The sequence below is a fragment of the Bombus impatiens genome, unplaced genomic scaffold (assembly GCF_000188095.3).
Source record: "Bombus impatiens unplaced genomic scaffold, BIMP_2.2 scf_0102, whole genome shotgun sequence".
In the NCBI taxonomy this organism is placed as follows: Eukaryota; Metazoa; Arthropoda; class Insecta; order Hymenoptera; family Apidae; genus Bombus; species Bombus impatiens.
Window position 1 is genome coordinate 4,747,979 of NT_176521.1, and position 17,301 is coordinate 4,765,279.

The window sequence follows — 17,301 nt, forward strand, 5'->3', positions numbered from 1 at the left end:
CTAAGATTAAAGCTTATGGGGTTTAACATTATCGCGTGGGATTTAACACTTAAAAGAACTGAATATTTACTGATTTCTATATGGCATTCTCGTCATATTATCGTGAATTTGTATTTCTTACGATCGATTTTATGGTCAATGAGACGTATGTAGTTAATTATATACAGGGTGGATGGTAACTGATGGTACAAGCGGAAAGGGGGTGATTCTACGCGAAAAAAGAAGTCGAAAACATAGAATAAAAATTTTTTTTGTTTTTTTTTTTTTTTTTCGCGGAAATTCAAAGTCGATTTTTTCGAAAAAAAAGCCTCAAACGAAAAATTTTTATTCTATATTTTCGATTTTTTTTTTTGTAAATCCTGAGAGCTTAGTATTCTTGTAAATCGTAGCAATTATGAGATCGATGGCCGCTCGCGAGGCCGACGAAGTCTGGGTCGACGATTTTGGCGGAAACATTAATCGCGCATGATGACATCATCGTAGGTAGAAGCTACACAAGGTCGTGACAGCGTTGGTGATACTATCACGAATAATTTCAGGATGTTCACTCCGCGTTTAGTCAGGCATATGCTTTTAGGAATGACTCTCGACTAGCTCGTAATTTTCATTTGCTTCGTCACTTAGAACGTCAGTGAAAATTTACTACTCTTCGTCAGTGAAATTGAAGTTTTCATCTTGGACTAGGTACCATCAAGTCTTAATCAAATATTAAAAATGCTCTGAAATGATTCTTCATTATTTATCGAAGTTACAATTCTTTAGATAATTCTCCTAGTTGTCAACTGTTTTAAATCCACTAATAAATATACAGGGTGGTTGGTAACTGGTGGTACAAGCGGAAAGGAGGTGATTCTACGCGAAAAAAGAAGTCGAAAACATAGAATAAAAATTTTTTTTGTTTTTTTTTTTTCATTTTTCGCGGAAATTCAAAGTCGATTTTCTCGAAAACAAAGCCTCAAACGAAAAATTTTTATTCTATATTTTCGACTTCTTTTTTCGCGTAGAATCACCTCCTTTCCGCTTGTACCACCAGTTACCAACCACCCTGTATATTTATTAGTGGATTTAAAACAGTTGACAACTAGGAGAATTATCTAAAGAATTGTAACTTCGATAAATAATGAAGAATCATTTCAGAGCATTTTTAATATTTGATTAAGACTTGATGGTACCTAGTCCAAGATGAAAACTTCAATTTCACTGACGAAGAGTAGTAAATTTTCACTGACGTTCTAAGTGACGAAGCAAATGAAAATTACGAGCTAGTCGAGAGTCATTCCTAAAAGCATATGCCTGACTAAACGCGGAGTGAACATCCTGAAATTATTCGTGATAGTATCACCAACGCTGTCACGACCTTGTGTAGCTTCTACCTACGATGATGTCATCATGCGCGATTAATGTTTCCGCCAAAATCGTCGACCCAGACTTCGTCGGCCTCGCGAGCGGCCATCGATCTCATAATTGCTACGATTTACAAGAATACTAAGCTCTCAGGATATCGATAAATTATAAACTGAAAGCTCGGACGATCGTTGTCGACGTTCATCAACAAGGGATTAATATGCGCTTGACGTTTTTATCTTTTTCAATGATGAACAGAAATATAAGATTGAAGGGCGATTTAAATACATATAACAATATGTATCATGCGTAGTTTGCAACTTTTGCCAACTGGTTTCGTACGATATCATATTCTCTCAATATTCTTGCTATAAGAAATAATTTTGGCCATCGCTTCAGAGTTTGTTTTGTAAACATTGATACAGTCCAATATTAAAAATATGAAAAAAATGATTATAGAAATTATTTCAAAATTATGAATTTTATCAAAATCAATCTTTCCTGTTGTGAAAAGCTCTTTTCTTCCTTTTCTATATCATAGCATTTGAAAATACATTTCCTGTACTTTGAAGTACTATACATATGGAACAATTTTCAAATTCTTATTCTCAAGTGATAATTACAAACTAAATTCAATCGAATTTGATATAAGAATTTGTTCTACTTGCATGCTTGTCGTTGTATATTATAAAAATGTTAACTCATAATTGTAAAAACCCTTACTCTTCTCTTATACATTTAAACCTACACAGATTCAAATCATCGACACACCATAAGTACACGAAAAGAAGTCGTTCAACCGAGTCAACAGTTGCTCAGCAACAGTCTGATTGCTAATTGCCAAAAGACATTGCGAATGTTTAGAATTTTATCGAAGGTGTGAATTGCAAAGGCCACGATGTCGTCACCTTAGGCTCCTCGAAGCACAAGGTCGGCCGAGGCGAGATTTTTGTCAAGACTCCTCGCTCGTGCCAAGAATGTCGCGAACCACGAGGTACGTACTCGAATGCATGCATCGTCCTTTGTACGTACGTTTACGTCTTTACGTATGCACACGAGGAATGCTCATACTCGAAGAACACGAAATGATCGAGCAGTCGTTGCGAACTTCGTGCTCGTCGAAATTGTAGCAATCTGAATTCTTTCGATCAAAATCGATTTAAAGATTTGTTGCTAGATTTTTTCGTGTGATCTTTCTGTCAGAAAGAAATGTTTATCGTTTCATCGTCCTTAAGTCAAAGTGTTAGATTTACTAAATTTCAGTGAGCTTTGTGTTTAGAAAACAATGCAGAAATTTAAATAGTATTCTTTCGTATATTTAGAACCTTTCGTTCAATTGTAAAAGTAAAATTGTTTAATGGTAAACGATGTAGATATCAAAAATAGAAAAGATTACGGTTTTAGTGCATAAAAATGTGAATTTCAATATTTAGTAATTAATATTAACTGCAACTTCCTAATGTACAACTGTAAAGTAGCTAGCAATTTCGCAGGGGACATAATTAATATAACGCTTAATAGTAAAAAAATTAACGTTTTCCGATACATGTTATGCAAATTTTTATACGCAACTTTTTACGGCGAAACATCGTAAAAGAGTTCCTGTTAATTAATCAATACCTCCGGACAATGACAACCAATAGAATGGTATGTAAAACAATAACAGGATGAGAAAGAGAGCGTAAGTAGATATGGTTTGTTTCTGGTCAGACACGTGCGAAATTCAATCTACCTTTCTATCCTATTGATTACTTTAATTCATAAACTATTTGTACTATTTATCCTCAATTTTAGGAATTTCTTTAGAAGAAAATTTGTTTAAAAAGTTTATTTCCAAATAGATTTTTTCTATTGCTTTTTTATATTGCCAATCAACAAAGTCTTGATCTTTAAGATTTCTTTCTTTTTTCAGAATGCTTTTTAATTTCTTACATGTTTGCTATTTCCTTTAAAAGCTATAGTTATTGATATACAAAAACCTTAAGCAGCAAAATTGTTTGTCTTTTTATAGGAGGTTTAAAACTTCCTTTTCCATAAGAAGAAATCTCATCTCACGATCTGTAACTTGAACCTTCAAGGCTTTCAGCTTCTTGCAGTTAATACTATTTAAGCTTCCGGGTGTAAGTCTCGTCTTTTTTTAAGGGGTTTCCAACGTCTTACCTACACTAGCACCGTCAGCAGCTTGCAAAGATGCAAGCACAGAACTTCCTGTTTCCCGCTCATTTAATTCAGTTTTTGTCGTATTACAGTCAACCGTCCATTAATTATAACTGCTAATTATTTAGCTTTTATTTCAATCGATAAACTAATTCATTTTCACTAACAATTAAATAGTTATTATTATCTCCATCCTTTTTGTGATAACTTATAATATTCTTCATGAAATGAAATAATAATAAATGAAACGTATATAATTGTAGGAACATATTGTCACATTTATGAAAATAATTTTGTTAAACATACGCACGAGTATGTGGTTTGCAATTTAATTAATTAGCCCTTAATTCGCTTTAATCTCAATTTGCCTTTATTACCCAATCTACTGTAATGTATTATTTAATTCGTTATTAATCCATTTTAATTCACATTTACCACTCTTCCTGCAATAAAATCAACTTCCAAATTAACTTGTGTATAATAAATTAATCCCACTTTGATATGAATATTCATTTATTTTCAATGAAGGAAAAAAACATCATCTGACAAAGATTCACTTTCAAATTAAATACTAGCAACAAGACTAACAGAGAAACGCATCTTGTCATTAGTATTACATATCGAATCACTGTAAAGTTACATCGTTATGACAACCTACTAAACGTTTCAGAGTAACTGCCTACCACCATAAATCTCGCAGCTCACTGTCACCCAAGCCACAAGTTAAGACCGTTGAATAATTAGTCACGCGTAGATTAGATTCATTTCCATAAATCCTATAGCCAACCAAAGAGACTAAATTATCCAACAATTTTCATCGAGCAAATTTTACTCTTTTCCCTGATTTTCTTATCTTCTCCTTTTATTATTTTATTTTTCCTTCGCTTGTACCCACTGTATTGATTCGATTCGTTTTATTTAATTACGAGTCGCAGAGAAAACAAATCTGAAAAATAAAAGGAAAATGTGAAGAGGGAAGAGAAAAAGGAGAAAGTTTGTAATCGCGTTAAACGATGAAAGGAATGTGCAACGAAAGTTTCGATGTAATTAAGCGAAGAATGAGAAGCAAACGATAAGAAATAGGACGGAAACGTCCACGCGTAAACTGGATGGCTCTTTCGCAGTTTGCGAAATTCATCGTGCAAATTACTCGTCGTGATTCTGACGTTTAATTAATCATAGTAATTTTCAGTTACTTGTCTGGCAACCGTTGAACTATTCTCTGGCGCGACGATGACCGATTTCTCTCTTTCCCTTCCTTTCGTTTCTACTCAAAATTACATGATTCCATTAGAATTTTTCCTGATAGTTGAATTCAACTCTACAATTCTATTTCGTACAGTTTCATTCTTGCCTCTATACGTATATGTACACCGGTCAACCTTGTTATTGTTGGGAAGTGAAATTGGTATCGGTTAATCAATATATCGAACAATTAAAAGTATTTTGTGTTCTGTATTTTGAAAATTATTTCATTGCGCTGGATTCTGAAATAACGATTATAAAATATTAATCGACTAGTTATCGTGTATTTTTCATTTCCTAAATAGCGATAATTCATATTTCTTAAAAATTCCTTTTGCTCGAAATCCGTAAAATTAGTCAATCTAAAATCTTCCTCTTGCTCTCAAAAATATAAAATTAAATCATTAGAAGACAAATTGCTTTCGAAACTACTCCCTTTTAGTCTCGTCCAGACGAAAAAGGAAAAAGTCTACTTTGCCGCTGTGCAAAACTACAAATACGTTACGGACATCTAACGACAACGAATAGAGTATTCCTATTTGCCAGCTACAAAATCCGGATATTTGCGCGTTGTAAAGCATACGACCGCGGATATACTCCGCAGTTTCGTGTGATTACGCTTCAACGCTTCTAGCGTTGCCAGTAATCTAAATTTCCGTGTTCTCGTTCGCCCGTTCATCTCACTTTCCATCGTGAAAATTCGCGAAAATTTCGGATACGCGCGAACAAGTATATTGTAAATGTGTTGTTGCCATTGTGCACGAAATATGCGAAACGTTGATTCGAAAGACGAATGAAATGTAGGACAAAAGATTAGGAAAAATGAATATGATCCGCGAAGACTACACAGCTTAGCATCACCTCGTAAATGCAACGTGTTTTACCTTTAGACCGAATTAATAACCAACCTGACATCGTATTTACATCTAAACGTGGATATAACGCGCATCAACTAAATTGCCGGGTATTTTGTCCCGGGTAGCACGTGCTTGAATAAATTTCCTCGGGCAATCTGCTTCTCGCCGACCATAGGATTTGCCGCTATCAAGGAAATCACTTTGCAGACTGGATCTCTCTAAAACTATGGATGCTTGAAATAGAAAATACAGAGACATTGAAACTAACGTTTATTTTATGATTCGAATCTGTTGGGTTAAGTATACTAACGTAGGCTGCCTTAAGTAAGTAATTAGGATACTTGTTACAGGAAAATAGTTTCGAAAATTATTTGGTTTCTTATAATTGTCTTTCGCATTCCTGAAAATAAGAGAAAGAATTATTCGTGTAGAATCGCAGGTTCATCGATCTTGTAATTTTTAGGGAAAAGCAATTTCCAATTGACTGCAAACATTAACTATGGAATTAAAAATATATATGAATAACTCTACTGGAATACATTGCGATAGATTCAATATCTTTTCTATAAAAATATGAATATAGCTAAAATTTTATTGGATCCGAATATATTAAAAACTACGTTCAACTGAAACTTGTTTCATCGCATCGACTAATCCAAAATTTAATCAACCTCCAAATATTTACGGCACGCTTTATAACCAACACTCATTGTTTAATTTCACCTCCACGTTCCTATCAATGAAACGAAAAACAGATCGTGAGCTATTAAATAATCTCTGAAAATTCGTCGAAAGCTCTCGTTTGCCGAGCCGGCAGAACGGCGACAAATCAAAGCAACATCATTTTTTTTTTTTCGATTCCAAATCTTTTGGTCTACCGCGAGATAGCATAAAATTCGTATAAAAAATAAAAATTAAACTTAAAACGCAATTCTGTTGGATGAAATATATTTTTTAACAGATGTTGAGGATCCACGAAACGAAAGCTGATCGAAGCCTCGCCCAGACCTTGGTTCTATTTTAAAAGCAAGTCAGTGCGAACGTTCGATCTTTCGAATCCGTTCCCGGTCGCAAGAAGCGCATTAACGACGATTTATCGACTTATTCAATCGGCGGATCGACCTGCCACTTTTAAGTTGATTATCGACCGATACGAACGAGGAAAGAAAACGATCTTCCTCTTCGTTCCTGGTTGCTCCTTCGTGAAAGCAATCGCCGATTTCGACGATGCTCCTGTTTATTCGACTTAAGCAGTGTCATCTGTGCAACAAAAGAACGATTATCAGTTCTTATTCGCTCCCAGACGACGATTCAAGTCACAAATTGCAACACTCCTTCAGCTAGGTCTCACGTTTGTCCTCTGTAATTGTTTCCGCGCCTCAATCAACGTTTGAATCATTCGTTTGTAGAAATTAATGATCCGATGTTTGAAACATTTTATTTCTCTATATGATACAAGGAACGTGTAAGACTCACTAAAAAACATAGTTTCGTTATGATAGTGTTCTTGGAATAATTTATTTCAACTATTAAGAGACCTGAAAATATGTAAAATTATAAAAAAACTGAGAACGATATTCTGAAGATAGCATAAAACTCTTATCTCTAGCGATTTCAATTTCAATCACTCGATGAAACTATACCATTTCCTTTACGCTATAGAATTAAAAATCTATATTATAATCACAATCTATTATAATAAGAATTGTAAAACCCTATAACGAAAATATGTCCATCTTCCACAAAGTAGGAAAAGGAGCATCATCGTTTAAAATTATAAAATCACTTTAAAATGCTAACTTACAAGCGTCTGAAATTTAGAGCAATTGTACTATTCCCTTGATATTCCAAAAACTCTAATAGAACATTCGCAAGAGGAAAACAGTCCTCATTTATCGTTAGATTTCCAAGTATTATCAAACCCATGCGTCCATCTACTATTACGCAAACAACTGCAAATATCTCCTTGGTCCAAATTTAAACCGAACGCTAAACCGCCTCAAATTTTTCAGAAACAACACTATCATATGAAAACAAAGCTACCGCCAACACGCCATACGTCATCCGCTACGCAAACCGGAAACGGGTTACCCCTGTCGCGATCAGTATTGGAGCACAGCTAATGTTAATTCGTTCTCTGATTTCAGTGTTCTGTTTCGTTAGTTCTCTGATTTCAGCGTTCACAGAAAGCGGATGGATCCCCCTTGCAACGATGAAATTTATGCGGGTGATAATTCAACGTCTACCCTCGCGACACGACAATGATAATAACGATGAGCATGATTTAGTTGAATTATCTGCGGCTTCGAAGCAGCAGGCCTGAGCGTACACACGTGTGTTTCAGGGATTAATGCTTCAAGACGGCCAAAACTATGTCTATCTTCGACACGTCTATATGGAACGTCCGGCGGAGAGAGACAGCCGGCTGAAATTATCCTCTTGCCAAGCCCAACCGATTCCGACTCGAGTTATTATTGAAATCTTCCGCGCGATGCCGCACGTACCCGCGACGACTGACTTTAATTAAATAAATATTTATCGACGCGAGCAAAGGTTCGTAAAATCAGCATCGAGCAATGGGAAATCGAACGTTACTTTCGTTTGAATCGCTTTGGCAACCTTTCTACCGTACAGGCGTTTTCTATTGTGGTCGAAACGTTATCCCCTTATTTTCACCGGTATTTCCATGAAATGGTTGTTTTCACGATGAATTTTTTTTTTTTTTTTTTGTTTGAATGCATCCCAACTTTATGTAGAAAATAATTTGAAAGCGTGGAAAGATTCAGCGTGCAGAGAGAATTTTTGTATTGTGAATATTTGCTTTCACGGTAGAGAGCAATTTGTATATATTTTTATTCGGGAAGAGAATCTTTAAAAAAAGGACGGGATTTAGTTACTTTTTAAAAAAGGCGATTTATGTAAAGGCGATAGTGTATGAAATTAGAAATTAGAAATTTTGTTAGAAATTTGAATTGATTATCTTCTATAAATTAGAATTTTAAAAGTACAGATATACATCCTATTGACTGTAACAATTACTACATATACTTCAACGAAATAAAACAAAAGAACATGTTCTAATTTCTGATTTTTGTTCCCACCTGTACACAAAATTTTCAGTCCTTTATACTTCAAGAGGGCAAAATTATATTACTGTAAAGTTCAAATAACATAAATACACTGAAAGACTCCACTCTGAGCTGCATTACTAATATCAAAATGCAAAACGTAGAACTTCCTTACAGATGATCTATCGACAAAAATAGATTACAAATACAATAGATTTTTAATATCTTCTCTTATTTATTTTAACCTTATGAAACATTTTTCCTACATTCTATCAAATTTACAGCATACAAATTCCACTAGACAAAATCACAAGACACAAATCAAAAAATAGCAAACACATATGAAGTCAACAGGCAATCCATTTCACTATAGCAAATTCTCCGCGAAACGAGACAACACCTGAGAGAATTGACGTGAAGCAAAAGGTGATTATCGTTAATCGGAAGTCCCAATCGTGAGGGATGTTCACCGGATATTCATCGGGATTTACATCGCATCCCCCCATCTTCGTTTCACCGTTCGAAACGAGTTCGTTGCCAGATCTAAAACCGTCGCGTCGTACCGACAATGACGTAGAATCTGAGTAAATCGCGCCCGTTGTCCGCTCATTTTGCATTAAACGCCGCCCGACTAATCTTTCTTATTCCACGTCGCGGCGTGTCGCCTCGTCGCGTCCATTTAATTTCGTGCCCGAATTACCCTTTTGTCTTTTAAAAGCTCGACAGTCTCAATGAATACCGGACAACTTCGTGGAACTGGTTCTGTTCCCTTTCCCTTTCTCGTTAGAGCTGTAAAAGAACGAAGCAACCAACTTTGATGAATCGTTTGAAACTCTTTGTCTCTGGATCTTGGATCGTCCGTTTCTATTTTTGAAAGATTTTGCTTGGATTTTTCGAGAGAACGTTTGTTATTGAAGAAAAATGTTTCTTGTTGAGTTTGCTGTAAATTTTGCCAACCGTCTGTAAACGTAAAGGGAGACCAAGATTTCTTCCTCTATTGTTAATGTTCTGCGGCCTGTTTAGAATATGAGGAAACGAAAAATGTAGGTTTATGGCTGTGTGTTACAATTGGTTTTTGGGTGAAGATTTAAATATCGGTAGAAATTTTGGATAAAGTACTCGAAAAGATTAATGAAATAATATACGAATGAAATTGAGCATTTTCCTTCCTCTGTTAAAAGCAAATTTGATCTGGAGAAAATATTTTGGAAGGATACCTGAGTATTTCATAGAAATTCTTCTAATTCTTGTGTTATCAAAAATAAATGTTTTTAAAGAATCTTAAGTGCTAAAAGACTTTAAATCTTTAATTAATAGAAAATAAAATAATTGAAATTTAATTATGAAATCTTGAAATTTTATTATAAATTCATGATAAGAAATCTATCCAAATTCAAATTGCTATTGTACTAACTGCACTAATGTGCGATATTATCGCACAAATGTGTTTAGATATGATTTCAACTAGGAATTAGAGATGGACCGCGTGTGTGTTTACGATTGGTTTAGAACTTATGTTTAGATTTTCTTCGCTGATTTTATGCATTAGGCTCGAGTAAACTAAGTTGGGTTTTAATCACGTGCAGTGAAATCTCGATTCGTTTCAAATATTATTAAACAACGACCGAAATTTATAGAATTCTTAACAGCCTAACTGTCGCACTAAATTATCGAATATCGAAATCTTTTAACTACCAACATTAACACGCAATAAAAACAATAGAATTGTCAGAAATAATTATCTTTATACCGATTTCTGCAAATGGTATTTTTAGGGCCTATAATTTTACACACAGATAATGTTTGATGGTAATTAAATAGAATAATTAAATATTATAATTTCGCATTTAATTATATAACAATTTAAGGCCCGTGTACTTTAAAAAATATCTTTCCTTGAAAACTATATGTTATCATACTAAATATTGTGAAAAAATTCCAATACCTCGAAGCTACGAAATATTTGCAAGTATCGAATTCGTGTGTCGAAATTCAAATATTTGCATGATTGGAATATTGAAGAAAAATCGGAAAGGTATATCTACGATATTAAAAAATTTTAGTTTGTTTTGCGCAAATGTTGAACAAAGTATACGATTAAGTTTATTCCGATTTTATCGATCACTCTTACTGGTAATATAGCAATATGCTATTTTCAAGAATTACCAATTTAGGACGACAACTTCATTTTATTGTTCCTATTATTTGTTTATAAAAGATATAAAATAAACTCACAGAAGATACCGGACTTCAGAGAATAAATTGACAAACAACATTGAAAATTATCTTTTAAAATTAGAAAACCATTAAACTCAGACCTGACCTATGCATTTCATAACTATTCAATTTATCGCATCTTTGATCCGCCTACGTTCGACAATATCTTCTATCTTTATTTATTACGCGAGCCATAAAGCACTTCGTTAATTGCACATGACTCGATCAATCCTAATTCCCAAATAAAATCCACGAATAATCGACATCAATTTAAGTGTCATTAATTATATCACACAAGATTTTCAAGAAGAAACGTCAAAAATTTGTATCGTATCAGATACTAGTATACCAACATTATTATAGCATAAAAACAAATATTATTATTAAACGGCCGATATTTATGCAAATTCATATGTTTATAAATATAATTAAAGAATGATACAGAATTGTTTAACTACTAAATATTATAACGAAAAATATATCATAATTATCGTTAATTAAAATGGCCTAACATTCCGAAATTGGGGAAAACGGAAGTTTTATCATTTTCTTTGTGCTATCTTTATTTTTCTTTATTCAGTTTTTAAACTGAGATATTTTAATATCTAATCATTATCTCGTAACAGTTTACAACCTATGTGATATAACTATTTAATAGGTAAATAACACAATGAACTTCAAATATTTCAATACATCCTGAAGAATGAAAAAGATAATAGATATCTTAACTAACCAAGGCAATATACTTTGGATGTTTTATATATTTCTGTATATTACATTTCACACCTGCATATTCGTCATAAAAGCATAAAAATTCACAGTCTAGCTATAACACAAAAATCACGTGAATTTTTCAGAAAAAGTATTCGCGGGAAATACAAATCAGTGTAGCGTCGTGTGCGGTCTACTCATTGTTGGTGGTGCCGCGGGCATCAACGAAACCGAATAAAGTTACGCGCCAAATAAAGTTGGTAAATCCTACGAAAATCCGCGGTTCGAAATAAGTCCATTTATCCTTGACGAATATCAGAATGAACCGAGATTCTCGAGCAAGCGTAGTCGAACACAAGTCTCTGCGTTTATTCTTGGCATGCACGAATGGAACTTTAAAAAAAAAAAACCGCCTTAAATCTCCACGCACTTCATTCGATGTGTTCCTGTGATTATCCTATTGATTAGTCGTTTATCGATATATTGACGTCCATTTTGTATTAATTATGCAGAGAATTATAATCGTTCTGTTGGATATATCAAATAAACTGATTCTTCACTTCATTTTATAATTCCTCCAAATTCTATCGCTATATTTGTAAGTTGATGAGGTTATGGCATTTACAGATTGATATTGATGGAGTATATTAATGAACCAAATATAACATGTATCATTTTTTAAACATTACATAAATATCAAATAAATAGAATCAACTTAAATAAACAAAGTTATTTACTATATTTATCTAACGCTAGTTACTTAATTATGTGATTCTTATTATAATAAAGCCATGAAGTAGAAATATTAAAACTCTAAATATCATAGATATTTTAAAGAAACGCGTCATTATATACAAGAAGTATATGTATAGTATACATATGTCTTTCTAATGTTGTAAAAGTATCTCATGTGGAAATACTTTTTAATAAAGCTATCCATTGACATCGCTTTTCTCGCATCCAACGGTAGAATCGAAAATTTAAGGCGGTGGAGGGAGCACGTCGCAACCGTTTGTAATAAACGCCCACGTAGGGGCGCCAGCAACGAATCTCAGTTACTGTAATCGCACGTGTCACTTATACATGTTGTCACTTACTTCTTGGATCTTGTAGCTGGTCCGAACGGTCTTGCGTTTGGTGGTGGTGACCTCGTACGTCTCCTCCACAGTGGGCGCTTCATCGTCCTCGTTGTTGCCATTATTGTTGTCGTTGTTTACAACATCCTTATCGTTCGCCGACGGGGCGTCAGGACCGAGGACGTCCGTCACATCCATCCCCGCGTTCTCTGTATCGGCTTCCAGGTTGAACGATCGTGTCAACGAATGAACCGAAGAGATTCAAGAGAAATTCGATACTTTTTATTATACTATCGATACTTCCTCTTTATTCTCGATCGATACACAGGCAGGAGCCGCCAAGAAAAATTAAATTACGCGACGGTTGGAATTACCAGAACGATGACGGAATTCGCGAACGAACACGCTCGCAACAAGTGAAAACTGGCCCGTGCAACAGCCGCGCGAACAACTTCAACGAGCAACCGACGAAACTATTCCGGGATCGGCGAAGTTCTGCACGAAGCAAAGAGACTGTCCGTACTAAAGCATCACGGCTCGAGAAACCCGCGGCGAACGCGTTCCCGCGCGCCTTTCAACGGCGAAAATAGATTCTCAAGTTTTCCAAAGGAACTACACACGTCGTAGCTGTGTACCCAGTGTCGAATTCGCCGTTCACTTCGAACGATAAATATTCGCCGCAAATCACGTTCAATAGGAATCACTGTTCGAGCGAATCCACTGTTTTCATTCAAAATCACGACTCTCGACTAGTCACGTTGAAGTGGGTCTGCAAGAAATCGCGCCAAGAAGCCGCACAACTCACGAGACTTATCGATTATGGAAGAAATCGATTCTTACACCATGGGCTTCACTCGTTTCTATAACGTATATTCTTATCGTTGGTTATTTCACTCATTTATTTTTGTTGTTTCTCGTACATTTGTGAGAAATTATTATATTGCGTGAAAGGTGAATTTGTAAGGAGAATTAGTAAAATGGAACAAAAAAATGTAATTTTGAATTCGACGCGGTTCGAGACGAGAATTTCTGAAGGTTTGTTTTACTTAAAGATAAATTTGTAGTATATATTTATTTATCGTATTCCGCAAAACTATTTCGTAATCTACACTTATGTAAAATTCGTTTTATGATAAAATTAAGTTGTTTACGCGTTGGAAAATCGGAAGTTGCCGATCCTACGCACTGTATTGTCGAAGTTTAGGTATTCGCGCCATCTGGTGGTACTCGGGTGGAGCAAAATTGTAAGAACACATGATTAAAAAATGTTTTCGATTATCTTATATTTTATGCCAATGATCCATTTGATCAATATTTGATTCTTTTTTCAATATCAATACAACTATTTGTTTGAGATATTCATCACTATAAATATATATATAAAAATCACAGCGGAGTAATAAGGCATTTAATACGAATATGTATATCCATGGTACATTTTGCTGCATCCATCAGGCTTAACGTGTTCAAATAAGCGTAATCTGCCAACAATTTTATTATAACTCGAAGTATTTAAATAAACAATGCCTGGCAACAATTTGTTGTAATATCGAAATCACCGATTAATTCGTTCTTATAAATGCATCCAGAAGATTCTTTGCTCGTAATCAATCGATACTTTATGAGTTTTCATAGTTCTTCAATTGTATCAGATCTTCGGGTCTGTATACCCCAACTTCCGTAATGATACCTTTAATCAGACTAGCTGGGGTTACATCAAAGGCTGGATTCCAACATTGTATTCCAGGTGCCGCGATTCGTTGATCGTTTATGTGTGTCATTTCCCTTTCTGGCCTTTCTTCGATGACTATATGATCACCATTAGGAATAGTAAAGTCTATGGAAGTCCGAGGAGCTGCTACATAGAAGGGAACATTGTGGTACTTAGCAACTATGGCAATCTGTAAAAAAACAAAAGTAAATAAGTATATTATAACAATTTTGAAGATTCCAATGGATATAATTGAAGCACGTATTACCTGGTAAGTTCCGATTTTGTTAGCTGTATCGCCATTTGCAGCAACCCTGTCTGCACCAACAACAACTGCAGAGATATTTCTTGATTTCATCAGTGCTGCCACCATATCGTCGCAAATTAAAGTGGCAGGAACATCTTCGTAAACTAATTCGTACGCAGTCAGTCGCGCCCCTTGGTTATATGGCCTTGTTTCGGAGCAATATGCGTGTTCTGTAACAGTAATACACACTATATAACTTTATCGAATCCTGTCTACAACTGGAGACTAGAACATGCAAACGTTACCAAGACTATTTCTCTTATGAAGGGATCTAATAACACCTAAAGCTGTGCCATAACCTGCTGTTGCAAGACTGCCAGTGTTACAGTGCGTCAAGATTCTAACGAAGTTGTCCCCAGACACGTTCTTCAGAATTTCCTGCGCTCCATAGTCCCCAATGGCCTTGTTATCTGCGATATCCTTTTCCAACATGGCTTCTATGGCTGCGATAAACCTACAAGCAGCGTCATTAATAATAACAACATTGCAATCAAATTAATCTGTTTGATTTAGACCAATTCTTATACCTTTCTTTCATTTCAATTACATTAACAGTCTCATCTTTACTAAGCTTATTAGCCAACTGAATTAATTCATCTGCTGCTATTTTCATATTAACAGCAGTTGGTCGAGCCGAGACCAAGTAATTCAATTTGCCTTCTATGTCCCGTCGTAGACTTTTCTTGTCCATATATTCTTCATTCCTAATCTCAGTTGCTAAACTTAAACAGCCCACGATAGCTATCGCTGGTGCGCCTCGAACCTATGAATGTTACAGAAAGTGGACTACAATTAAATGCAAAAACATCTTCAATTCTGTTAACTGAAACAGTAGCAAATTGTTCCATATACAACGAACGATTTAAGTCAACTAATTCTTCCAATTAAAATTCCGTTCGCGCGAATCGCCTTAAATTGTCACAGTTTACTACAATTTAACTACTCTGAGTTCTTATTGCTTGTCAATAAATACAACTGTATACGATATCTCTCACTATTATACCCGTACACAACCTACGTTTGACACAAGCAAAATCAACCATGAAAGACAGTAATTTTGATATTTTATAAAATCAAACTCTCAACTATTAAAAAAGAAGAAACGATCGGAAGTTTTAAACTGTTTGCATGATAAACGTACCTGCATGTTATTGATGACTTTCCAGCCATCCTCCACGCCTTTGACAGGGATGTATCGGGAGATTGCCGGCAACAATATCTGATCCAGTATCTCCAGCTTGCCGTTTTCCCATTTAATCGCTTGCAACGTCATTTTAATCCGTCAAATACGAAACACAAGTCCTGTAACACTGGCTGGGTAATATACGTGCAGATTCGAGACGCGGCTAGTAGAACCGCGGCTTCGTAGTTTCTGAATGAAATGAGTTCCCGTTCATTTGAAGCTCACGTGCACTTCGGACGACCGTGACTCGAAGTCTACCGTACCGTCGAATCGTGTAACTATCACGTGTATGTACGTAGCCGTATCTATGTATGAATTAGCCTCGTTCAGCGCCATCTGTCCACCATCCGGGCAACTTTTTTAGACGGAAATCCCGTTACGCGAACCATTCAAATTATTCCGCATTTACAACACTTTCACGAAGATTTACAGCCCCATAAAGCAATCTGCCAGGAATCTTTAGAATATGTAATAATGAAAAGAACAAACGAAATTCTACAGTAAGAGAGCGACGTACCTAACGCTTAATTATACCTACCTGTACCTAGCTTAACTGTACCTAAAACTTAATTTCATTAAGTAACTGGCGCTCATAAGGAGTGAAATTGTACAGTACGTCTCAAACACTTTATAAATTATTGTTATATTCAGTTTGTCAATATTGTCATGCTTATCATTGATTGTTGATACTTACTCAGAGATTAGAACTCGATAAGAGTTCAACTATGTTTATTTGTTTAAAACAAAAACATTTTATGATTTTTATCATATCTCGAATAATTTCCAGTTTTCAATAAATTAAAGATTTTACGTTAAAATCCCTGTTTATCATACCCCAGCTTAAGTACATATAAATAATCCTTCTTTACGAGTGTTCTACGTACATTGCAAGATAAGTGCAGCGTATTTTGCCAACGATGTCGTTGAAAACTGCAACCGAATAATATTATACAAAAAAGATACGATCACCGTATTTTTCTATGTTTGTTATTGTTGAATTGAGTACATATAATGTGTATACATTTATGTACATATAGAAGCGTGAACGAAAATTATGAATTGATATTTTTTATTTTATTGATATTTCCTCCAAGTATTAATACAATTAATATTTCCGTCATAAAAATTTATAATTCATTGGCTTCGTCGCACCGTGGTGCATATTTCGGTAGAGTTATTTCAACGGAATTCTAAAAAAACGTTTCTATATATATTCTATCCATCAGATTTCAATTTTAACAAACCGTGAGTATTTTATCCGACGCAATTTTACTCATCCCAAAGTGAACAAATTCGAATTGTCGATAGAATTTTAAAACTATTTAAGGTTGGTACGTTCTTAATTCTAAAGAGTAAATTGATTGAATTAAATTCTTAATTAAATTATCTTAAATAAATTCTTCATTATTTGATCCCTTTTTCTTA

The 17,301-nt window shown here is 34.8% G+C and overlaps 2 protein-coding genes across 10 annotated transcripts in view; both read right to left on the reverse strand.

The window, feature by feature from the left end:
• Positions 1 to 13,351, reverse strand: part of LOC100741966 (tropomodulin) — a 113,696-nt gene extending 100,345 nt beyond the window's left edge. For 2 of the 8 annotated variants that reach the window (XR_004460911.1, XM_012394879.3), the window contains exon 1: positions 12,697 to 13,351. Coding sequence is in view for 6 of the 8 variants with exons in the window: in XM_012394879.3 (XP_012250302.1) it covers positions 12,697 to 12,873 (177 nt within the window). In the remaining 2 variants the exon portion in view is untranslated. The remainder of the gene's footprint in view (positions 1 to 12,696) is intronic. The other 6 variants (XR_001102838.3, XM_012394880.3, XM_012394881.3 and 3 more) reach the window with 5 other exon arrangements.
• Positions 13,352 to 13,933: 582 nt separating this feature from the next.
• Positions 13,934 to 16,180, reverse strand: LOC100742087 (methylthioribose-1-phosphate isomerase). 2 transcript variants are annotated; one of them, XM_012394891.1, is made up of 5 exons: positions 15,835 to 16,180; positions 15,221 to 15,456; positions 14,993 to 15,147; positions 14,655 to 14,863; positions 13,934 to 14,576 (listed from the first exon to the last, which is right to left on the reverse strand). In XM_012394891.1, exons 1-5 carry the CDS (start codon positions 15,964 to 15,966, stop codon positions 14,295 to 14,297), a joined length of 1,014 nt encoding a protein of 337 aa, XP_012250314.1. In that variant the 5' UTR covers positions 15,967 to 16,180; the 3' UTR covers positions 13,934 to 14,294. The 2 variants fall into 2 exon arrangements, with proteins under 2 accessions (XP_012250314.1, XP_003486247.1); XM_003486199.2 differs by having other exon boundaries at positions 14,939 to 15,147.
• Positions 16,181 to 17,301: the final 1,121 nt, after the last annotated feature.